Source organism: Serinus canaria, chromosome 9 (assembly GCF_022539315.1).
Source record: "Serinus canaria isolate serCan28SL12 chromosome 9, serCan2020, whole genome shotgun sequence".
Classification (NCBI taxonomy): domain Eukaryota; kingdom Metazoa; phylum Chordata; class Aves; order Passeriformes; family Fringillidae; genus Serinus; species Serinus canaria.
In genome coordinates, this window is record NC_066323.1 from 1,400,710 (window position 1) to 1,422,933 (window position 22,224).

The following is a 22,224-nucleotide window of genomic DNA, read 5'->3' on the forward strand; positions in this document are numbered from 1 at the left end:
ACGGGACAGAGTTCAGCTAATTTCAGATCATTGTAGCTAAATTGAGCAAATCCCTTTGGGAGAGCTTTAGGGGGAAATAAAAGTTTTTTAGGAATTAGCAAGGTGAAAATGACTTGCAGTGAAGCAATCAGGGTGGTTGTGTAGGATGGACCCAGAGAGCAGGAGATGTCAAGGATGAATTGCACTGGAGCCTCTCCCATGATTTAGGATCCTTAGGACCCCTCCCAAGCCTGGCTGGCTCAGGATTCCCTGGACAGTCTCTGCTCCTCTGGCTGCTTTGGGCTCCCCTTGGCCTCTGAGCCCCCTGAGCTGTTCCTGTGGGCACTGAGGCAGTGGTGGGTGCTCCAGGGCTGATCCCAGCCCCAGGGTCTCTGACTGTGCCCCCTTCTCTCCCCTGGCAGCTGTTCATGGAGAAGGCAGAGGCTGAGGAGAAGTGGTTCCAGAGGCTGGTGGCTCTGCGCCAGGAGAGGCTGATGGGGAGCCCCGTGGCCTGACAGCCCCAGGACCATCCCAGCCCCTTCCCATGCTTGGGAACTCCACACTCAGCTCTTCTTCTTGTCTCTTGGAGGAGATGTGAGTGAGCTGGGCAGGCAGGGAGGGTTTCACCTGGATAACCAGGAATCTTCTGTCCTGCTCCACCTGGAGAATCAAGAATGTCCTGTCCTGCTCCATCTGGGTAACTGGGAATCTTCTGTCCTGGTTCCCTGGATAACTGGGAATCTTCTCTCCTGGTTCCCCTGGATAACCAGGGATGTCCTGCCCTGGTTCCCCTGGATAACCAGGGATGTTCTCTCCTGGTTCCCCTGGATAACAGGGATGTCCTGCCCTGGTTCTCTCCAAGCTCAGTGCTGGAGAGGGGCAGGGCAGCACAGCCAGGGGCATTTCCTTTTTTTTGGAGGGAATTCCTCAGGTGAAGAGCACCTGGCAGCCCATGAAATACCATTTTATCCCTCCCAGTGAAATACCATTTTATCCCTCCCAGTGAAATTCCATTTTATCCCTCCCAACCCAGAAAATTTCCCAGAGGCAGGCAGGAGTTGGGAGCTGGGAGCTGGGCCAGGGAGGGATGGGTGGATCCATCCCAGGCCTCTCCATGGCTGCAGAGGATCCAGGCTCCATCCCTGCCATCCCCTCCTCCTGGGCAGGCTCCTGGCTGAGGGAATCTCTCCCTGGATGTGCTCATCCCTCTGCTCCCACTTCCTCACTCTGGGGGGAAATGCTCCACCTTTCCTTCAGCATCTGCCACTCCTGCAGCTCCAGATGGGGAATTTTGTCAACCTCATCACTGCTGGAATTACCAAATGATGGAATTACCACAGACCTGCTTCTGTGCAGGGGCTGCTCCCAGCCCATGGAGTTCCCTTGGGCCTGGTGGGACTTTGAAATAATCTAAGTTTAGTCTGAACATCTGAATTTAGCCTGGACAAACTTCCACAAAAATCTGCCCATCATCCATCTAAGTGCAGGAAATCAACCAAATCACATCACTAAAAGACAAAAGTGTTTCTTCAGCAAAGCTGGGAGGAAATTGTCACATCAGGAGAGGAGAAAACTGGGCCCCACCTCTGGGTGTGCTCCCTGGAACTGCCCTGCACCAGCATTCCCTTGGGAAGCTGCTTTTGGCTTCTTCCTCCTGGTTCTCAGGTCTGTGGTGATAACAAATGGAGGCTGACTCTGCAGATGGACTTTGGTTGTTTTATTTTTTATTTTAGATCCTGGATGTAAAAGGAAAAGGTATTGGATTTGCATTCTGACATTTTTACTTCCTTTATGAAGTGTTAGTTTGACTTTATCCTGCATCAAAATATTCCAAGACCTTGTCTGCAGGAAAAAATGGGATAAATTTGTTTCCCTTCTTTCATTTCAGCATTTTTAAATGGTAATATTTGTCAGTGCTGCAATTTCTCATCACCTTTTATGTTTCTTTCATAGAAAATAAAAACTGTTTGATGTCCATGGAAGGCCCAGGTGTAAATTCCTCTTTTCACACATTGTGCTGGAGAATTTTGGTAAAATGTAAAATGATTCTTTTTATTTGCAGCCTTGTGGAATATTAGAAAATGTTACAATAGGCTGTAAGTAGATTTAAAGTAGAGTTTGTTTATGTATTTATTGTTTATTAATCAGCATCTCAGTTTGCTGGAGGAGAGTTGGGAGCAAGAGCTGGAAATGGAAACACCATTTAGATAATTGAGATTCCCATCAGGGATGGTCCCTGCTCCTCCTCCCTGAGCAGCTGCACCCTGTGGGTGTGGGGTCACAGCTGCAGAGGAGCTGGGGCTGCTCTTTGCCTGGGTGTCCCTGTTTTTGGCACCACATCTGAGGAGGATTTTGCTGCTCAGGTGATGCTGTCAAAGCAGACCCTCCTGGCCAGATCAGGTGTTGCTCCTCCTGCTCCAGTCACTCCAGGAGAGCAGCTCTGGGTGATGCCAGGGCCTCTGGCCCAGCTGTAACCCAAACCCAGCCCCTGCATGATGACAGTTTTCCATTTGTCAGCTTCCAAGGAGGGAGTTATTTTTAGTGGGGATCCTTGAACTGCAGAACCCTCAGTGGGGAGGGATCAGCTGGAACCTGGCCCTGAACCCAGGGCTGGGGCACTGCTCAGCTTGGAATGATACAAAGCCTAAAGCCACCATGAGCCAGGGCTGGGAATGCTCCCCTCTTGTAGTCTGGGCTCAGGGCAGCAGGGCTGGGCTGGGAATGGCTCGTGGCCCCAAATCCCTCTGGAATTGCCACTCAGGGGACTCCAGGTGGCTCCTCTTCCTGGAAGGAAGCAGAGGAGGAGGAGGGTGCTCCCAGCAGGGTGAGCTGAGCTCCCAGCCCAGCTCCCTCCTTCCAGGTGTTCTGCTCCCTCATTCCAGGTGCTCTGCTCCCACATTCCAGGTGCTCTGCTCCCTCATTCCAGGTGTTCTGCTCCCTCATTCCAGGTGCTCTGCTCCCACATTCCAGGTGTTCTGCTCCCTCATTCCAGGTGCTCTGCTCCCTCATTCCAGGTGCTCTGCTCCCACATTCCAGGTGCTCTGCTCCTTCAACAGATCTGCACTGCTGGACAGAGCCCAGAGGAGGCCACGGAGCTGCTGCAGGGCTGGAGCCCCTCTGGAGCCAGGCTGGCAGAGCTGGGGGTGCTCACCTGGAGAGGAGAAGTATCCAGGGAGAGCTCAGAGCCCTTCCAGGGCCTGAAGGGGCTCCAGGAGGGCTGGAGAGGGACTGGGGACAAGGGATGGAGGGACAGGACACAGGGAATGGCTCCCACTGCTGAGGGCAGGGATGGATGGGAGAGTGGGAATTGGGAATTCCTGGCTGGGATGGGATTCCCAGAGCAGCGGTGGCTGCCCCTGGATCCCTGGCAGTGCCCAAGGCCAGGCTGGACACTGGGGTTGGAGCACCTGGGACAGAGGGAGGTGTCCCTGTCCAAGGCAGGGGTGGGAATGAAATGATCTTTAAGTTCCTTCCCACCCAAAGCATTCCATGGTTCTCTGATTCTCCACCAGTGAATTTAACAGTGTTTTGTTATAAATTCTTGTTGTCTTATTTCAGGCCTTGTACAAATTCCTGAACTGGGCAGCTGGGAGCTGAAGAGATTTTAAATCAAATATTGATTTCCATGTTCTTGCATATCTCCCTCCAGTCCTTGCTTTTATCTGACATTTACCAACAATTTATCACCAGCTGCCTCGGCAGGAGCTGATGTCACCTGTGGAACAGCACAGTCCAAAGGTCTCTCCCACTAAAATCCATTGAAACCTCTGGAAACTGCAGAGCAGCTCTGAGCCCACCTGGAGAGGAGCAGCTGCAGGAGTGAGGACACCTCATTTCAGTCCTGGGAAATGGAAACAGGAGCTGCTGATCCCTCCTGAGCTGCTGGGGATGGAGCCCTGCTGCTCTGAGCCCTCTCAGGTTTCCTTCAACCTTGCTCCTGACATTGCTGGGCAGAGAAGGAGCAGGGCCCCAGGTGCTCCCATTTCTCCCAAAATAGTTGGGAAACCCCTATTTTTACTAATTCTGCTGTTTCTCACTAGCTGGGTAAGCAGAGCTAAATGTTTGGAAGTTTGGGGGCTGCAAGAAATGTAATTAGGAAGTAATTGTGTAATGACAGCTGGGACTCTCTCCAGTGAGCAGTGAAACCTCTCCTGGCTGCTGAGAGCTGACAATTTATCCCTGCCCTCCCCGTGCCATCAGCCAGAACCTGAGCTGGGAACTCGATGTTGGGATAACTTGTGCACTCAGTTTGCCCAGGACTAATTGGAACATGGGATTAATGGGATCTGCTGAAGTGGCAGGAGGCATTTTTAGCTGCAGCCAGGACCAGCCTGAGGCAGGAGAGCCCTCTGGAACAAACACAGCATGGCCTGAACGGGGCATGGGCTGTAAACGGGGACTGAAGGTGCCTTCACCTGGTGCCAGTCCCAGGAGAACTTGGGTTTGGATCCTTCTGGAAAGGGCTCCTGGAAGCCCCTGATAAATCAAGCAGCTCCTGCTGCCCAGGTGAGATTTTTAATCTGTATTTTTGTCTGATTCTCCAGCTGGAGGCCATGGCCAAGCCTGGGCTCAGTTCTGATGACATCCACCATTAACCTGAGACAGATTTTCCTGGGCAAAACCTGCAGGATGCCAGCCCAAATCCCAGAGCTCTGCTCCTGCTGCCTCTCCAGCTTTGCAGAGCACTCAGGGCTCCCCAGAGGTGTTGCTGTCCCTGATGTGCTGCTGAAGGAAGCCCCAAAATCCAGGTGGTTTTCCCTCTCCTCCCCCAGTGCTGGAGCTGAGGCTGGGGCAGTTTGTCCCTCCCTTGCAGTGGCACAGAGAAGTTGCCAGGATTTAAGGAATAACTCTGACATCCCACTGAGGGTATTTTTGGTGCCTTGGGAATGGCAAACTGAGAGAGAATTCCCTGTGCTTCCAAAGGCTTTATCCATCCCAGGGACTGCCCACCATGGCAACAGAGCCCATCTGAACAAATCCTGGAGTCAGGGATGGGGCTCCCACTGCAGCCAGCTCTTGGTGTTTGGGAAGAATATTTCTGTGCCTCAGTTTCCACCCTGCTAAACAAAACCAAAAGGAGAAGATAAAGGTCACAAAATTTGGGCTGATTATAGAAATGCTGGCTCACAGGATGGGAAATGAGGGTCAGGGTTCCTTAAAGCCCAAACCTCAGGGACTCCCCACTGGATCCCTGCTGTGAAAAACAACATCCCAGAACTTCTCCAAAGACCCAGAAGCTTCTCCTGGCTCTCTTGAGAGTGAGCTGGGGTGCCAGTGCAGTGCCAGGCCTGGCTGGCTGTGTCACATCAGCTCTTGGGGACACTCTGGCACTTCCTTACCCAACACCAGCCTGGGGAACCCTAAAGGGGACACCAAGGAGCCACCCAGCTGCTCCAGCCTGGCAATCCCTGCAGGTATTTTGTGCTCAGATTGGTGCCTTCCTTTGGGTTTTGTACCAATTTCAGCTTCCCTAAAGAAGCACCCCCAAAATCCCATTTTCCCACTTTGCTGAGGCTTGATGGGCACAGAATTCTTGCACTGCCCACGGCCACCCCGAGGGTCCCTCTGCTCCCAGAGGGATCTGCTGCCCTCCAGCAGTGTTCATTAGCTCATCCCTAATTGCCAGCCTCTCCTTTGTGGGCTGCAGTCAGCTATAAAAGGAAGGTGCTCAGCAGCCTGCACGAGCTGCTGACAGCTCTATTTATAGCCGGGCCCAGGCCCCAAAATGTGCTTCTCCCCTTTTTTGGTGCTGCAAGTTCAGGGTTAGGAGTTCCTCCTGCAGCCTCTAAGTGACTCCTTTTATCAGCTGCTGACACACAAGGGCAGTTTTTAGGGATATTTCCTAATTATACACAAAGAGAGGACAGGGGAGGTTTTCTCTCACAAGTTGTTGGCTGGGAAATGGAAAATATTGGAATAATAGTAAAAGAAATTGATTTTTTTTTTTAATAGAAAGGAGGAATTGTCTTTCCCTGGCTTGCATCTTATATAAAATAGGATTCAACTTATCCAGGTAAGGCTGACAGCATAGTCCTGAACAGGTATTTTATCATTTATTATATTTTATTATTTTCATCAGAACAAAACCACCTCTGGTCAACACTTGGCTCTGATTGCTCCATTTCCCTCGTTAGGGTAATTAATTACCCAAATTTTAAAGCTTGTCAGACCCAGCATCTTCAGAGGAGATCACAGGATTCAGATTGGATTTCAACAGAGAAATCTGCTGATAATGAGCTGAGGAGCATTAATTCTTTCTTTCCTCTTGGTTTCTTCTTTGTGTGTACAAACCAGGTATTTCCTTTGAAATCTGCTGTTTAATTTCCATCTGTGTTTCTGTTGTAAAGCAGGGAACCTTGTCATTTGGTTCTAATAATGGATGAATTTCAGCCTGGCCAGCAGTGCTGTGTCCAGCCTCAGGGAGGGCTCTGGCTCCACGTCTCCCAGCCCAGTTTGGCACTTTTCCCATTCAAACACATCTGCAGGATTGCAATTTTCACCTCCAAGTGTTAAAGCATCCCTGCTGCTTCAGAATAATCCTTTGGATTATTAGAGGAGTTAGAGTGGATGATTTCCCAGAAAGGCAGAAATATTCCCAGTTTTCAGCAGCTGCACCAAGTGTTTCCCACCGATTTTAGTGTATTTTATATAAAGTTGATCACAATCAGAGTCTTTTTGGGCATCACCAGAATTGATTTTTACTCTGTAGGGAACAGAAAACCCAGATTGGTGGGAGGAAAACCTCTCAGCATGAGGAGTTAAGAGAAGCTCAAGGTTGGAAGGAAATGTTTGGGGCAGGAACCTGAACAGGGATCTTTGGAACGGGGAGAGAACAAGGGAATTACAAATACCAACAAACATCAATATGGCAAAATGACCTTTTGTTCTGGCTGAAAGTGCTCCAGAAAGCTCTGAAGTCTGGAGCAAATTTAAATAGTCCTATCACCAAAATGAATAAGAATTAAGAAGGTAAATTAATTCCTAAGGGAAATCACTGTAGATCTCATTAGCTCAGGAACAAGATACCTTAAAACTTTTAATTAAAGATAATATTTACTGCAAATGAATAAGAGTTGGCAGGTTTCAGCAGAAACCATAATCTCATTTATGCAAAGTTTTCTCCTATGAAGGCAGACATCATTAATCTCATTGGAGATGCCCTCCAGCCTGCCAGAGCTGCAGCACAAGGAGTTCCTTACAGAACTCCTTTAATCTGCACAAAGGAACTGCAGCTGCAGCAGCCCCAGACCTGGGGAAGGGCTGAGCAATTAAAGAGATCCCTGTGCCAACACAGCCCTCATCCCTGGCACCCAGCATCCCATAATGAGCTCCTTCCAACAGCTGCAAAAGGAACAACCTCTGCAGCCAGATCCTTACAGGATCCTGGGAAATGGGGAATTAACAACCTCTGCAGCCAGATCCTTACAGGATCCTGGAAAATGGGAAAGGAACAACCTCTGCAGCCAGATCCTTACAGGATCCTGGGAAATGGGGAATTAACAACCTCTGCAGCCAGATCCTTACAGGATCCTGGAAAATGGGAAAGGAACAACCTCTGCAGCCAGATCCTTACAGGATCCTGGGAAATGGGGAATTAACAACCTCTGCAGCCAGATCCTTACAGGATCCTGGGAAATGGGGAATTTACAACCTCTGCAGCCAGATCCTTACAGGATCCTGGGAAATGGGAAAGGAACAACCTCTGCAGCCAGATCCTTACAGGATCCTGGGAAATGGGGAATTAACAACCTCTGCAGCCAGATCCTTACAGGATCCTGGGAAATGGGGAATTTACAACCTCTGCAGCCTCATGCCCCAGACCCTGCACAGGATCCAGGAAAAATGGGGAATTAACAACTTCTGCAGCCTCATCCCTGGGTTCCTTATAGGATCCTGGGAAATGGGAAAGGAACAACCTTTCATTCCCTGTGTCCTGCCCCTCCTCAGATTCCCTACAAGAAACATGCCTGGGATAACCACTGGGATTAGAAGAGCCTGGCTGTTTCCATGGCAGTCAGGAGAGGAGATCCTCGTTCCATCAGGATCCATCAGGCTGCAGGGATGTGGCCCAAAGGGGAGCAGAGACATCAGAGGGGAATGAACTGAGGCTGCAGCATTGCTGCAGATCACAGCCCCTGGTGATGCTGCTCTCAGCTGCTGGAATTCCCTCAGATCCCAGGATTTGGGATTCACTCCTGGCTGGAATCTGGGAGTGACTGGTGGCAGGGAATGCTGCCAGGGAAAGGGGCACCCTGATGCCTTCAGTTTAGCTTTTGTATTTCCCAGATTCTGCACTGCACTCTGGCAGTGTTAACTCTGAACTCCAGAGCCAGCAGCTCTGCTCCCAGCCCGGCACACAGAACAATCCCTGCCCAGCCCAGGGTGACCCTGCACCCCTCAGCAGGGCCAGCAGCTCTGCTCCCAGCCCAGCACCCAGAACAATCCCTGCCCAGCCCCAGGGTGACCCTGCACCCCTCAGCAGGGCCAGCAGCTCTGCTCCCAGCCCAGCACCCAGAACAATCCCTGCCCAGCCCCAGAGCCAAGGACAGCGCTGCAGCTCCAGCCCCAAGGGTGCAAACAGCAGGGATGGAGGAGAGCAGCTGGGAGGGTGGGACTGCAGAGCCTGGGGCTGCAACTGGACAGTGAACCCAGCCTGGAAAGGGACCAAAACTTCTAAAAGGGTGAGAACTCCTGACCTAGGGTCCATCTTGGGTGTATCCCTGCCCAGGCTCTTGCACTGCCCAAGGTGTGTCCTGTAAAGGCTTTTAATAAACCCCTGCTTGATTCCTTTATCATTTCTTATTTCTCTGTTCCAGGTGAATCTGTTCATCCTCTTTAGGCATCAACCCCAGGTGACCTCTGGGGATGACAGGGCAGCAAACAAACCAACTCAGGGAGGCAGCTCTGCCTCTGCTGGGCTTTTTATGACCAAATCTCCTGCCAGCTGGGATGGATTTTATTGCTCACACACAGAATTCAGCTTTGTTTCAAGCCACACACAGAATACTACAAATATTTTTAGTAACCTCCACCTCTGCACTGCAGTTACTCAAAGATTTTGGAGCTATTTAAAACTGCTCTGAAGGTAAAATTTATTCGCCTTGGGAAGGGGCTGTGCCCTGGAGCGTCCCGGTCGCTCCCTGCCCATCCCGGTCCCGGTCCCGGTCCCGGTCCCGGTCCCGGTCCCGGTCCCTGTCCCGGTCCCGGTCCCGGTCCCTGCCGCCTCCCGCCCTCCTGACGCTGGGTCCCCGCAGCAGCTGCTCCTGGTCCCTCACAGCAGCCTCTCGCTGCTTTCCCACGTTCCGCCGTTCCCAGCCGCCTGGAGGAGGCCGCAGCTTTATTTTACTGCCATCTACTGGAAAAAAAGGAATTTTTTCTCAAATCGCCCAGGAGCGGAACGCGCCGCAGCCCCGCTGGGGCCGGGCCTGTCCCCGCCTCGCACTACCCAGAACCGGGGCGCAGAGCGGGGCTGCGGGAGGGGCAGCGTGGCCGCGATTCCCGCATTTCCCTCATTTTCCACATTTCCCGCATTTCCCGAATTTCCGGAATTTCCGGAACTTTCCCGATTCCCGGGACCCCACAGGAGCGGCGGCCCCGCGGTCGCCACGGCAACGGCGGAGGGGGAGCCCCGCCCCTCGAGGCATACCGGCCAATGAGAGCGGCCGAGAGAGGTCACGTGCGCGGGCGGGGCGGAGCGGCGCGCGGTGCGGTGAGGAGGGGCCGCGCGGGGCTGGGGGCGCGCAGAGCGCAGCGGCCGTCGCCATGTTCGGGGGGCTCGGGAGGTGCTTCGAGGATGATCCCTTCTTCAGGTGAGGGGCAGGCGGCTGCGGGGCACGGCGGTGAGGCGGAGAGGGACCGGCCGGGAGCAGGCTGAGGCGGTGGTGGGCTCCGACGGGCCGGTCCGGGGCTATAAACGGGCGGGCGGGGTGGGTGTGTGGGACCGACCGTTGGCTGAGGCAGCTCCGGGGGTCTGTGCTGATTAAAGGGATCGGGGCGGGTTAAAGGGGTCGGGGCAGGTGGAAATGCCGGGATCGGGGGCACATTAAAGGGATCGGTGCAGGTGTCACGACCGGGGCGGGTTAAAGGGGTCGGTGCCGGTGCAAGGACCGGCTTCGGGGCGGGTGAAAGGGACCAGGGCTGAAGGGGTCGGTGCCGGTGCCGGAGCCGCTGTCGGGGCCGTTGGACCGCCCGTGTGTCCCAGCCGGTACCGCCCGTGCCCCCCTAAAGCCGTGCGGGGGTTAAACGTCCTCAGCGAGGTTCCATAGCGGAGACTTGAGTTTGCCTCTCCTCTCAGCAGGGAAGGGTTTAATCCACATTTCGTACAGAGGAGATCTTCACCTCCTCGGCTGGAGATTCTGGAGTTTGTTTGCTCTTCAGTTTCCTACGTACAGGTTGTGAGCAGTGCAGCTCATCCGGATTTATGTACGTGTTTAATTAATCGCTTAGCCACAGGCTGTCTCTGAACTCCTCTCAGTGCCAGCCCTACTTGGAGCGCCAGGTGTCCTTCAATTAAAACTCTGCCGACGCGTGTGTGAGAGCACTCACGGCAAATTGCCTCCTTGTGCTCGTTTCCCGAGGGGACGGTGCTGCTTTACCCCAGCAGACTGGGGTTTTATCCCCTGTGAGGTGCAGGTTATCCAGAGGAGCTGTGGCTGCCACATCCCTGGAAGTGTTCAAGGTTGGATGGGGTTTGGAGCAGCCTGGGGTGGTGGAACAGGACCATCTTTTAGGTCCTTTCCAACCCAAACCATTTTGTGATTCTTTTTCCATACCGTGAGCACGGTGGTGGTTCCTGTTTGTGAATTCAAGTCTGAGCCCAATTTATTCCCTGTGGGAATCTTCTTTTGCCACTGGAATCTAAATATAAGTAGTGAGTGATGCAAATGCTTCTCCTCTCAGCCAGAGCTGCTGAATTACCTGCTGTGGCCCCATTTCACGTCTTTGGTCAGAAACTGTGATTTGTAGTGGATGAAAATGGGATCAGAGCACGCTGAGAAGTCTCAATAATTATTTTAAATCTTAGAAAAAACTCTCAGGAATTTAATTAGCAGCCAAGATAAGGGGTGGGTGAGGAAGGGAGCAGCAGGCCCTGTGATGTGGTTTGTTGTCTGGATCTCCTGGTTACTGGGAGCTCTGGCTGGGGCTGCTTAAAGGAGAATCTCCTGCTGAGCTACAGCACATTCCAGGAGAATTCCCAAAGCTGTGCCACACAGGTTAGCGCTCTTGGTTTCTAGGAATATTCCTACTGTTACAACAGTTTGTGAGCTCTGTGCAGGAAACTTCCCTATGCAGATCCTCTGCATGAGATTAAAGCTATAATAGAAATTATGTCTTGTTTGAAATAACAATTGCTTATTTGTTAATTTATTCCTTGTTATTGTAGCCACGAGGATCGCAGGAGGTGGAGGCAGGGAGTGTGTGTGAAAGATGAGCTGGAAATTGAGACTCATTTTCTCAGCACAATCCTGTCAGGCTGCTTTGCATACAGTGAAGGAAATGAGCTGATTACCTCAGATAAGATTAGCCTCCAAAACAGAGTCATAATGGGCTCCAGCTGCCTCATAAGGAGAGAGTTTGGTGCTGAACTGGAAATAGTGCCTGGGTTGGAGCCCCTGTGGAGCAGCTGTCCCAGGGAAGCAGCAGTCACTCACCCAAAGGTGCTGGGCCAGGCTGGGCTCCATCCCTGAAACCCTGCCCAGGTGCAGGAATTGTGTTTGCCCTGCCAACTGCACTCTCTGCATTTAATTCTCTTTAGTTTGTTGTGCCAGGTGTTCTCTCCAGAGGGAATCTGCAGCTGCAGCCTTACATAGCTTCCTGAGTGGGGGAAAAAATGTAATAGTTCCATCTAATACCTAATAAAAAGAAGCACATCTAATACAAAGTACAGTTTACAAAAGTAATAAGTGGGATTTGTTGTTCTAGGACTGATTTTTCATGCACTGAAGTAATCAGTAACCTTAAGCTTGCATGTTTAATGTCAGGGTCAGGTTAATACATATTAGACAAATTTCTGTTACTGCAGAGTGCTGGAAGAATAAATGTATACATTGTTTGTCTCCATCCAGAATTTAATTTTAAAAATAATTTAGTTTAACATGTGAAGGGCGCAGATGTGTGCAAACCCCTGTGAACCCCTCACTTTCTCCTCATCACTGCTATGCTATAACAAAAATCTCAGCCTTCTCATCAAAAGTATCTTCTCCCCCAAAAAGTCAATAATTGTTACATTAGAGTGTCCTGCACCTGCTGCCCTCCCATAAAATCTGTGCTTGGAGCAAGGACCTTAAAATCCTGCAGGTCCCCTGCAGAGACTGTCCTTGTTCAGTACATCTCTGTTTGTCAGGCTGAGCTCCTCCTCTTGGAATTCTGGCTTGAGTTTCAGTCATTGGAACCACCAAGGTTTAATTCCTTGGAAACTTTGTCTTCCACATGGATTTTCTGTTCCTTTCCCATTGGTTTTACCCTGCTCCAAATCATACCAAAATTGGGGTGTTTCTTTTGAGGCTGGACAGCATGAATTCTTTTTATTAACTACTCCCTTAAAATGGAAACTGGGGGCCTTTCCTCGTGTTCCTGAGCCTGCCATTCCTCAGTTTGTGTCGGATTTCCCTGTCCCTGGTACCAAGGAGCTCTCTGTGTGTGATAACCAAACCTCTCTGGGGTTTGGGATCTGCTGGAGTTGTGCACATCCCGAGGTGGTGCTGCTGTGATTCCTGCCAGCACTTTTTCCGTCTGTTCTTCATCCTGGGCTGGGTGAGCTCCTTATCAGCCAGGGCTGGAGCCCAAGCTGGGAGCAGAGCAGGGGCTGCTCCATGGCACCACTAAAACACTTTCTGGGCTGAGTTTAATTCTGGGTATAGCTTAAAGAGATATTTTTGTGTTAAAAAAAGATCTTTTTTCAAAATTAATCCAACCTCACGTTTGTCTTTTTCACTTGAAAGGGAAGAAAAGAAATGTTAAGTGTGACTTTGGCACAAGATCAAAGCAGCCACGTGATGTGGGATCTGCATTTTGTGGGGCTGGAGATAAGGGGTGGGGAGCAGCAAAGCTGGGCAGGAGATAACTGGGCAGGGAAAAGTCAGGAGCAGCCTGGAGCCTTTCCTCCTGAGATGTCCCAGGAAAGGCTCTGCTGTCCTGGAGTGTGTGGGGTGTGCCAGGAACTGAGGGGAGAGAGGATGAGCTGTAGGAAACCTGAATAACCTACCTGGGAAGTGAGTGTTCGTGGTAATAAAGGGTTTTCAGTGGGATAGCAAGGAGGAAATGAAGCAGGGTCATTTGTGTGGGAAGTGTTCATTTGCAGCCTGGCCCCAGGCAGCAGCACTGCTCATACCCTGCACTTCCAAAAAAATCCTGCTTTGCTCCTCTTTTGGCCGTAATTAGGAATATCAGGGCTTGTCCAGCTTCAAGAGTTAGGGAAGTTGAACAAGGTTTTCCTTGCAAGCCAAGCTTTGGGAATACCAGTGGAGTTCTGGAGGTTTTTGGCAGAGGAGAGGAAAAATAAGAGGAAAAGAAAAAGCCAGTGAGAATCTCCTTCCTAAGCACAGGCAAGGGGTGTGGGAGCAGGATTTGTGGAGAGGGAAGGCACAGGTGCAGCAGTGGGTGACTGTAGGAGATGGAACTGGCCTGAATTTAGAGAACAATGGGTATTTTTAAGCATGTGGGACAGGGAGAAGGAAAAGTTGGGAACTGCCAGCAGGATAAATTTGAGGGATGAGTGGGATCCAGTGGGACACAGGGAGTTCAGTGAATAGGACTGTGCCAAGCTTTGGAAGATGAAGGGGGAAAACTTAAATTATTTTATTGTCAGGTGTTGGAGGTGGAAATAATGATAAATAAAATGTGGGCCAGTTTATTGTTCTGGCAGGTATTAAACACAGGCTGGAGTGAAAGAAGGCAGCCAAGGATGGATATTTTGGAGAAGATGAGGAAAAGGAATAGGGACAGCCAGGGGTGCAGGAGAACAGTGAGGGCAGCTGAGAGAAAATAGATCTCAAACACCCAACCTGAGAGATGGGAATGGAAGAGGAAACCAGAGTTTATCAGGAACTGGAGATTGCCCAGTTGGGTCCTATTAAAGTAAAAATTTTGGATAAAAACCCCTATGGAATATGAAAAAGCAGAGTTTGAACTACCCTGGAGCCATTGTCCATCAGGTGGAATAACGCAGTGCCTCTCTGGCGTGCAGGGATCCCTTTGCTGCCCACCATGAGCACATGAGGCAGGTGATGAGGAACTTCGCCGAGCCTTTTGGGCGGGAGCCGCTCCTGAGCCTCCCGGAGGGAGGGGAGAGACCGGCGGAGAGGAGAGCGGGCGGCAGAGCCCGGCAGGACTCGCAGGTGGCCACGAGGGGCACCCGCAGGGTAAGTGACCTGGCCTCGGGGCTGCTCTGGAACGGGCATGGCCTGGGAAACAGCCCAGGCTCTGCTCCTGGAGCCCCTCCAGCTGCTCATCACTCAGGGAAATGGAAGGGTTCCTCTCCTGCTTCCCTCATGGCACATTCCTTATCTCTGCTGAACATCTGTCTGGGTTTAGTGATCACTGAACAGACATTTAATGAACAAACTGATCACTTATCCACTGCTTGCTTTCATGAATACATTAAATGTGTCTGTTAGAGAGGCACTACAGATGTCCCACATATTCTCCACATGCATTTCCTTTTCGTGTTAACTTAAAAAGGTGCCTGGATGTGGCTGCACTACCCCTGGAAGTGTTCAAGGCCAGGTTCTTTCCAGGTCCCTTCCAACCCAGCCCATTCCTTAATTCTATGATATATTTGTGCATTTCAGTCCCTTGTGTGCAGCTGTTTCAGTTGGATTTCCACAAGCCTGGGTTTCACCAACTCAGGAATATCCATCCATGGATTTTAAACCCTGTTTAATCCCAGTTTTGCAGCTGGGAATAAACACTTCATGCTCTGAATTTGGGCTGATTGTTAATATTATCTCAGATCCAAACCTGTAAGAACTAAAGCTCAGGGAAGTTGGTGTGAAATTCAGTATTCCTGTGTGTTATGAAGTGAAACTGATGACCTGTGTTTCATTGAAGTGTTTTTTCAGCTCTGGGCATGCAGGACCACCATATCTAACCCTTATCTAGAGCTGTATTTATAGAGGATGAACGTTGGGAGCTGGTTCCTTTCCCTGCAGATACTCAGCAGCTGCCTCCCCGTTGCCTTCATGCTTCCCACTGGATTTTCAGAGCGTTGAAGAAAAGGCAGGTGACAGGGGCTGGTGGCCAGGCCAGAGCTGGAACAGAGCCTGCCACCTGCACCTCCAGAGGGGAGCTGGCACATTCCTTCCCCTGCTCATCCAGTTCCCGGCAAATATAGAAACTGCAGCTAATTAGGGCATCATCCTCCCTCTGCTGATCCTTAGGCCTTGGATCAGTGGTGCCTAAAGCCAGATCAGAGCTTTTCCTTTAGAGAAAGAACCTGTCAGAGCTCAGGGGTTGTGTCCCTGTTCTGCAGTGAGGGACAGAGGTGAGGCCCAGGCCCTTTATCTGGGGCTGCAGCAAAGTTACAGGTACAGGAGCTCTGTCTTTAAAGAATTCCCAGAGCTGCCAGACCCTTGCCAGGATCCTCTGATGTTCCTCATGTTCCACTGGAGAGCTGTCAGATGTCACACCAGACTCAGCACTGGTTGCTTTGCCTTGTCATCTCAAACTGCTGCTCCACCAAGGACTGAAACCCTAAAAATTCCATTTTTAGGTAGGAAAAGGTGGAGCTTTGCTGCCATGTCAAAATACACTTCATTCAATTTACTGACACCGATTAGTAGTGTTGTGATTCTGTGTTTAATTAAATTGCAGCAGGCCTAAAACTGCTTCAAAAGGAACCACATGAGTTGGGACAACTCCAGGATTCAAACTTAAAACTGCTTTTCCTTTCTCCAGCAGGTTTGTAGTTCAGTTTGTAGGGAAGGAGGAGTGAGCTAAAACATATTTAGAGATGCTCTTAATTGGGTTTGGGATATCTGATTATCCTGTAGATCAAGCAAATGTTTAACAGCTTTTAGTGTTACAAAACAGAGTTGATAAGCTTTGGATGCCTAATAACTCTTACTGGTGAGGACTTGATATTGAGAGAAAAAATATTTATTATTATTTACAGCTCTGCCAAATCTGTCCTGACAGAAACATGAAGAGCTCCTAAAGCTGTTCCAGAACTGGAGAATTCCTTTTTTTCCATTAAAATTCCTGCCAAGGGTTGGGTCCTTCTGGCACCCCGTGTGTCTGCAGCCCTTATCTGGCTCTCCAGTCTGGGTTTCCTGGAAACACCCCTGTGTTTCCCAGGATCTCACTGCCCTGCCATGTAGGAATCCTCAATATCCGTGGGATAATTTGTTGATCTCTTGATTTTAATCAGCTTTCAGTGCTGCCTGACTGGAATGGAGCATTGCAGGGTGGGGCCTGAAGTGTGAAATCAGCACAAAGGTTCTTGAGGGTTTGCCAAGCTCTAAGTGCTTTCACACACTCTTATCAATATTTATTAGATGTGGTGGCAGTTATCATTTTCTAATATCATCAGTATAAATATGTTATTTCCACATAGCCAGGGATTAATTAATTAATTACCAAGGCCCTCCTGAGTGATTTTGATTAGATAGGGAATATGTCATGTTATCTGCTTCATATAAAAGTAATTTCTGCTGTTCCTGATAATAATTCCAGGTGTTACTCCTTTTTTTCCAGGCCGCCAGCTTCTCCCTCATGCCCTTTGCAGGTTTTGGGAGAGGGGTTAGTATCCCTGGAGTAGCTCCTGTGTAAGCTGTGTGTAACCAAAGCATGGCAGAGGCTGAGCTCTGTGCTTGCATCCTGCTTTTGGTGCTGTTTGCAGTTTGGGAATAAGAAAATCCAGGGAAGAAATCCTTCCTGGGGCCCTAACCTCTGGATGTGGATGGGACAATCCCTGGGGAAACTGCAGACTTGGAGTGCTTTTGTGGGGGTGGCACAAGCCCACTGCTCCCAGCAGGGCAGAGCAGCCCCTGGAGGTGGGCTTGGGGTGGTTTCCAGCTGTGCTTTGGGCTCTGGAATGTCCTGTGAAATATCCATCATCTCTCCATAGCTCTTGCCAAGGATTCCAATTTCTTGTACTCAAAATATAAGTTGAAGATTTCCTGTCCTTTAAGTTTACTTCATTTTGAGTTTAAATGCAGCTTTAATTTTGCAACATTGAAATACATCACTCTGGAAATGAATTTATTGACATTTCAACCCTGAAGGGTCATGCAGGACTTCCAGAGCAGAAGCTGGTGAGGTTTATGAATGCATTTGTGAAAGAATTGGATACTTGAATATCCAGTGAACATTTTTGTTCAATAAACTCATTTTGTGGCCAGTTTGACATCTGGGTGACAAATCTTCCACTTTCACCTTCCCAATATTTCCATCTTAATCCAACTCCCTCAATTTCCTTTTGAAAAGATGCATTTGGGCTTGTCTGTGTGTGAAGTGCAGTCTGAAAAGCTTTTTGAGTTAAAAATGCATGTGAAAACCAGCTTCAGGACTGGGAGAGTTGAGACTGTTTGAACTGGAGTCTTTTTTCCCCTTTTTAGTGGGATGCAGATTTTGTGGATCCTTTTTCTGCGATGGACAGGATGATGTCAAACATGAGGAACAACATGCTGGAAATGCACAGGAAATTTGTGAGTTCTTTTGAAAATCATTTTGAAATCTATTGCACTGGAGAGTGCCAGTTATTGCAAATATTCCTCAGAAAATAATGCCAAGAAAAATGGGACTAATCTCAAGGAGATAGTAAGAATTAAAGGGGTTTTTTGCCCAGACTATATTGTGTTTGTAAATTTTCTTAATTCTTTGAAGATAAAACTGAAGCTTAATGTGGTGCCAGGAGGGTTAATTTTGTGCAGGGATATTTTCCATAATAAAATAATAAGGAGTAACTCTTACCCACAAGTTTTAACTTCCAGTAATGAGCCTGCCTTGCTTTGTAGGATGACCTGTCCATCCAGCCCGAGGGACACAGTTTCAGCTCCTCCTCCATGATGACCTATTCCAGAGTGGGGGATGAACCTCCCAAAGTTTTCCAAGCCACGGCCCAGACCCGCACAGCTCCGGGAGGGGTGAGTGGTGCTGGGATTCAGGATCCAGGTGCAGCCACACCAAAGCAGTGTCTGCAGCTGCTTTTCCTGCAGAGAGTTACTCCTGGGATTTACAGAATCCTGGCATTACTGAGCTTGGATTGAGTCCAGTCTGTGCCCAATCCCACCTTATCGCTGAGTGCCACCTGCAGGCATTCTTTGGACACCTCCAGGGATGGGAGCCCCTTCCAATGTTTATTCACCCTTTCCATGGGGAGATTCCTGCTGATGTCCACCCTGAGCCTTTGGCCCATCCTGAGGCTGTTCCCTCTCCTCCTGTCCCTGTTCCCTAGGAGCAGAGCCTGACCCCCCCCTTCCCTTGACTGCACAAAGAAATTTAGGGATTGAGGAAAACACAGGGCTCTCAAACCCTGCTCTGTATTAAAGGTCTGATTTCCTCCCTGTAATTTTGTGCTTTAAGTGCACCCCAAAATAAATTACAGACCCATCCAAGGCTGGGAAAACAGAGCACAGAGCAGCAATGCCCTTTTCATTGCTGTAATGAATCCTTTTCCTGTCCACTTAAACTGCAGGAGAGGCACTGATTTATGCAACCCCTGCCTTCAAAGCACCCCTTTGCCCAGACACTTACATAACCCTGAGCTGTAGCTCCCTTGCAGCTGTTGTGTCTAATCCTACTGGGAACTGGGAGTGGGAATGTGAACCTGGCCTGGGCCATGAAAGCCTAGACAGGATCCCTAAAGGCCGTGGGCAGGATTGGCTGGGAATGTGTGCCAGCTCCAGCACACCCGTTATCACAAGGCTTCTAATAATAGCCCAGGACACTGATAAGGGCCAGCCTGCCCTCCCAGCCAGTCAGCACCACAGCCCAATAGCTGGATGTTCCTCACACTGGGAATTTGGCATCGGGTGTTGCTCTTCTGTTGCCAAGGAGAATGCTGGAAACTTGGCTCTGTAGCATTTTTAAACTCAGGGTTTTTTTCCCCAATAATTAATAGCCAGTTAAAAAACTTGAGGTATTGTTTCATCTTCCTCTCTGGTGGCCAAAGGAAAATAGGCTTGATTTGTGTTTTGTTGGTGTGTTCACAGCCAACACAGGAAGTGAGAATTGGAGAAGCCTGGAAAACTTGACTTTTGTAAAGGAAAGATATAAAACTATTGGAGGACTTAACCCCTTGCATGGGCCAGGAGTGCCAGGACAAGTGGGAATGACTTCCCACTGCAGAGAGCAGGGTTGGATGGGATAGTGGAAGGGAATTCTTCCAGGGAAGCTGTGGCTGCCCCTGGATCCCTGGCAGTGCCCCAGGCCAGGCTGGACACTGGGGCTTGGAGCAGCCTGGCACAGTGGGAGGTGTCCCTGCCATGGCTGGGGTGGCACTCAATGGGATTTAATGTCCCTTCCAATCCAAACCATCCTGGGATTCTGTAAACTCTTTTTACCTCATTTTTAGTTGGAAGGACACTCAGTTCCCTTTTTTTTTTAAACAGGTTAAAGAAACAAGAAAAGCACTGAAGGATTCTGAAAGTGGCCTGGAGAAAATATCTGTTGGTCACCACATCCAGGATCGGGCTCATGTCATCAGGAGATCCAAGAATGCCAAGACTGGGGATGAGGAGATGAACCAGGAATTTATCAACCTGGATGAATGTAGGTCTCTTCAGGCAGTTAATGGGCTTTGCATTCCTTTACACTCTGATTTGGACGTTCCAGTTTGAAGTGTCTTAAAAGGCAGTTTTAGATGAAAGTCTCCAAATCCAAATTCCCTTTTATAGATCCCAAAAACAGTTGCAGGCCATGTGGAGAATTGTGGATTACAAAGCTTAAAATCGCTACCCAACCCCTCTAATACTCATTAAATGTTTTTTCCTCTCCTTATTAACATTTCAAATAAATGCATCTGTTTTCCAGCTGAGGCTGGCACCTTTGATGAGGAGTGGCAGAGGGAGATCATGAAGTTCAGGCCTTGCCGAAGCAGAGAAGCTGTGGAAGCTTCAAGATCCAGAAGTGGCCATTACAGCTCCAGGGAAGGTGCATCAAGAAGGTAAAAACAGTTCCCTGCTGTCCTGCAGGATAAGGAAATTCCAGCAGCAGAAAGAAAATCCAGTTCTGGAGCTGTGCTCCAAGGGGAACTGCAGGTTTTATTCCTCCTGTTTTCATGGAGATTGTAACCACTGTTGTTCTTTTTCCAGAGAGAAGCCTCTTGGAGCACCAGGATCCAGAGTGCCCAGGGATTCCTTGGAGGCTCTCAGTGTGAAAGGAACACCTGTCCCCCTGAAGGGCTCCAGGAATTAACTGTCCCCGTTCCCTGGGGACAGAGGTTCCCTGGAGCAGATGAATGGTGCTCAATGCTCGTATCCATAAAAATACACCTGGATTTGTGACCAATCTCTGCTCTGTGTTGTGCCTTTGCTCCTCCTGCTTCTCAGTGTCCTCAGACCTCAGCTCCTCAGTGAATTCCAACCCAACAACTTTCTGCCTAAAAGCACTTTATGGAACATCTCTAAGCCTGGTAAAACCAGCTTGGATTTGCAGAGCTGTTCTGCTCCAGCTGCACCCATCTCAGGCTTTACTGAGCCTGGTGCTGCAGCTCCTCCTTCCCACTCTGAGTTGCACAAAAAGCAAATTTCCTTTATTCTAGATTGCTGAAGTAATTACTGATTTTCTAGGTTAATTAATAGAACTTGAATACACTGTAAAGCACTACTTAAAATCATATTATAAATTGTTATAGAACCCCCACACTTACCTTGGTGTAACATAAAATGAGAGGAAATACTGAAATATGACAATACTTTACATTTATCAGAGTTTTTATGTTAATAAGCTGTGCTTGCACCTCATTTCCTGTGCCCAAACTGTCAACTTTGTATTCCTGATCCTTTGTTTCCTGTGGAGTTAGCCCATCATTTTCCATTTTGAGGATTGCCTGTAGTATTTAATTACTTTAATTATCCTGTAGTAATAACAGTGTCCTGAGATCAGCTGCAACGAGTAGTTAACTCATGGGAAAAAAACATGGAGAAAGGAATTTAACTGGAATGATTTCACCTTTTCTTGTGTTCTAAAGAGCCCTGGATACAGGAACCCCTCTCCTCTCTGTGTTCTTTGTGTTTTACTGAGGGTAGAATGACCCTAAATGTACATTTGATAGCAGTTCAGAGGATCCAGCAGTGTCTGAGAGCAGGAGAATCCTGGGATTCCAGGTGTCCAGTCCCTGTAGTGTTCTACCATGCAGAATTATCCCTGTGGTGTAGCAGAAAGAATTTCTGTAAATTAAATAATAAAAATTATTAACATTAATGCATTACATAAATTCAAGGCTCCATTATAATGTAGCCTTTAAAAATACTGTTTGTATGATAAAACAGGGTTTAGTAAGTTAAGAGTAATATTTTTTTGGCCAAAAAGCCTCTAAATAATATTTAATCTTCCTGCAGTTTCCCCAGGTTATTTAATTTTAATTAATGTTTATTAATGTGCAAACCCAATCAGCAGCTCTTCTGTTGAGCTCTGAAAAGGGAAGGACAATTATTTGCTTGTGGTCTCTTCCTGAGTTAGAGAAGTATCAGTGGCAATAAGTTGATGTGATCAATATTAATGGCATTAATTGAACCCTTTAATGAGCAGTGGGGGTCGGGGGGGTTGGACACCCAATAAAGTCAGAGCTCAACCCAGGGACTCGTTTTCCATCTACTGGAGACAACGTGGATTCTGCAATTAATTTATGAGATAATCTCAGTAATTACCAGCAGCAATGTTTTATATGTTGGAATTTGAGCAGCAATCTTGGAGAGCTGATGCTGTTAAATTGAAAATTCACCTGATAACTCCGATTTTTTTGTGAAATAAAACAAGCACATCCTGGGTTTGAAATGACAGTGGGAAGAAGTGAATATTCCCTCCAGATCCCTTTGCTATGCCAAGACTGTTCTCCAATGTAAGGCACAAGCTGTGCTCTGTAAAAGCATCTGAAACTGCAATTCTTTAATAAAGTTATTTATTACTTATGGGGTTTGTTGGTTTATTCTGCACTGCAGAGGGACTATGTGTGATACTTAGTTTGGGCTGCTTTGAAACAGTTCAGTGAAGGAAACCTGGGCTCTGGGAGGTGTCCCTGCCCATGGAGGGGTGCAATGGGATGGGATTTAGCAGAACCACTCCGGGGTTCTCTGGAAATCCTTC

At 48.9% G+C, this 22,224-nt stretch overlaps 2 protein-coding genes across 5 annotated transcripts in view; both read left to right on the forward strand.

Annotated features, from left to right (window-relative positions):
• Positions 1 to 1,961, forward strand: part of RSRC1 (arginine and serine rich coiled-coil 1) — a 100,550-nt gene extending 98,589 nt beyond the window's left edge. The window contains exon 10 of the mRNA XM_050978119.1: positions 402 to 1,961. Coding sequence (XP_050834076.1) covers positions 402 to 494 — 93 coding nt within the window. The 3' untranslated portion in view covers positions 495 to 1,961. The remainder of the gene's footprint in view (positions 1 to 401) is intronic.
• Positions 1,962 to 9,631: 7,670 nt separating this feature from the next.
• MLF1 (myeloid leukemia factor 1) lies at positions 9,632 to 22,049 on the forward strand. Of its 4 annotated transcripts, none has more exons than XM_009088989.4 (8): positions 9,632 to 9,788; positions 14,165 to 14,339; positions 16,672 to 16,716; positions 17,535 to 17,624; positions 17,934 to 18,062; positions 19,530 to 19,689; positions 19,951 to 20,083; positions 20,232 to 22,049. In XM_009088989.4, exons 1-8 carry the CDS (start codon positions 9,742 to 9,744, stop codon positions 20,332 to 20,334), a joined length of 882 nt encoding a protein of 293 aa, XP_009087237.1. In that variant the 5' UTR covers positions 9,632 to 9,741; the 3' UTR covers positions 20,335 to 22,049. The 4 variants fall into 4 exon arrangements, with proteins under 4 accessions (XP_009087237.1, XP_009087238.1, XP_018768240.1 ...); XM_018912695.3 differs by having other exon boundaries at positions 9,670 to 9,788; positions 14,133 to 14,339; XM_018912693.3 differs by lacking the exon at positions 9,632 to 9,788 and adding an exon at positions 13,029 to 13,190.
• The last annotated feature ends 175 nt before the right edge of the window (positions 22,050 to 22,224 follow it).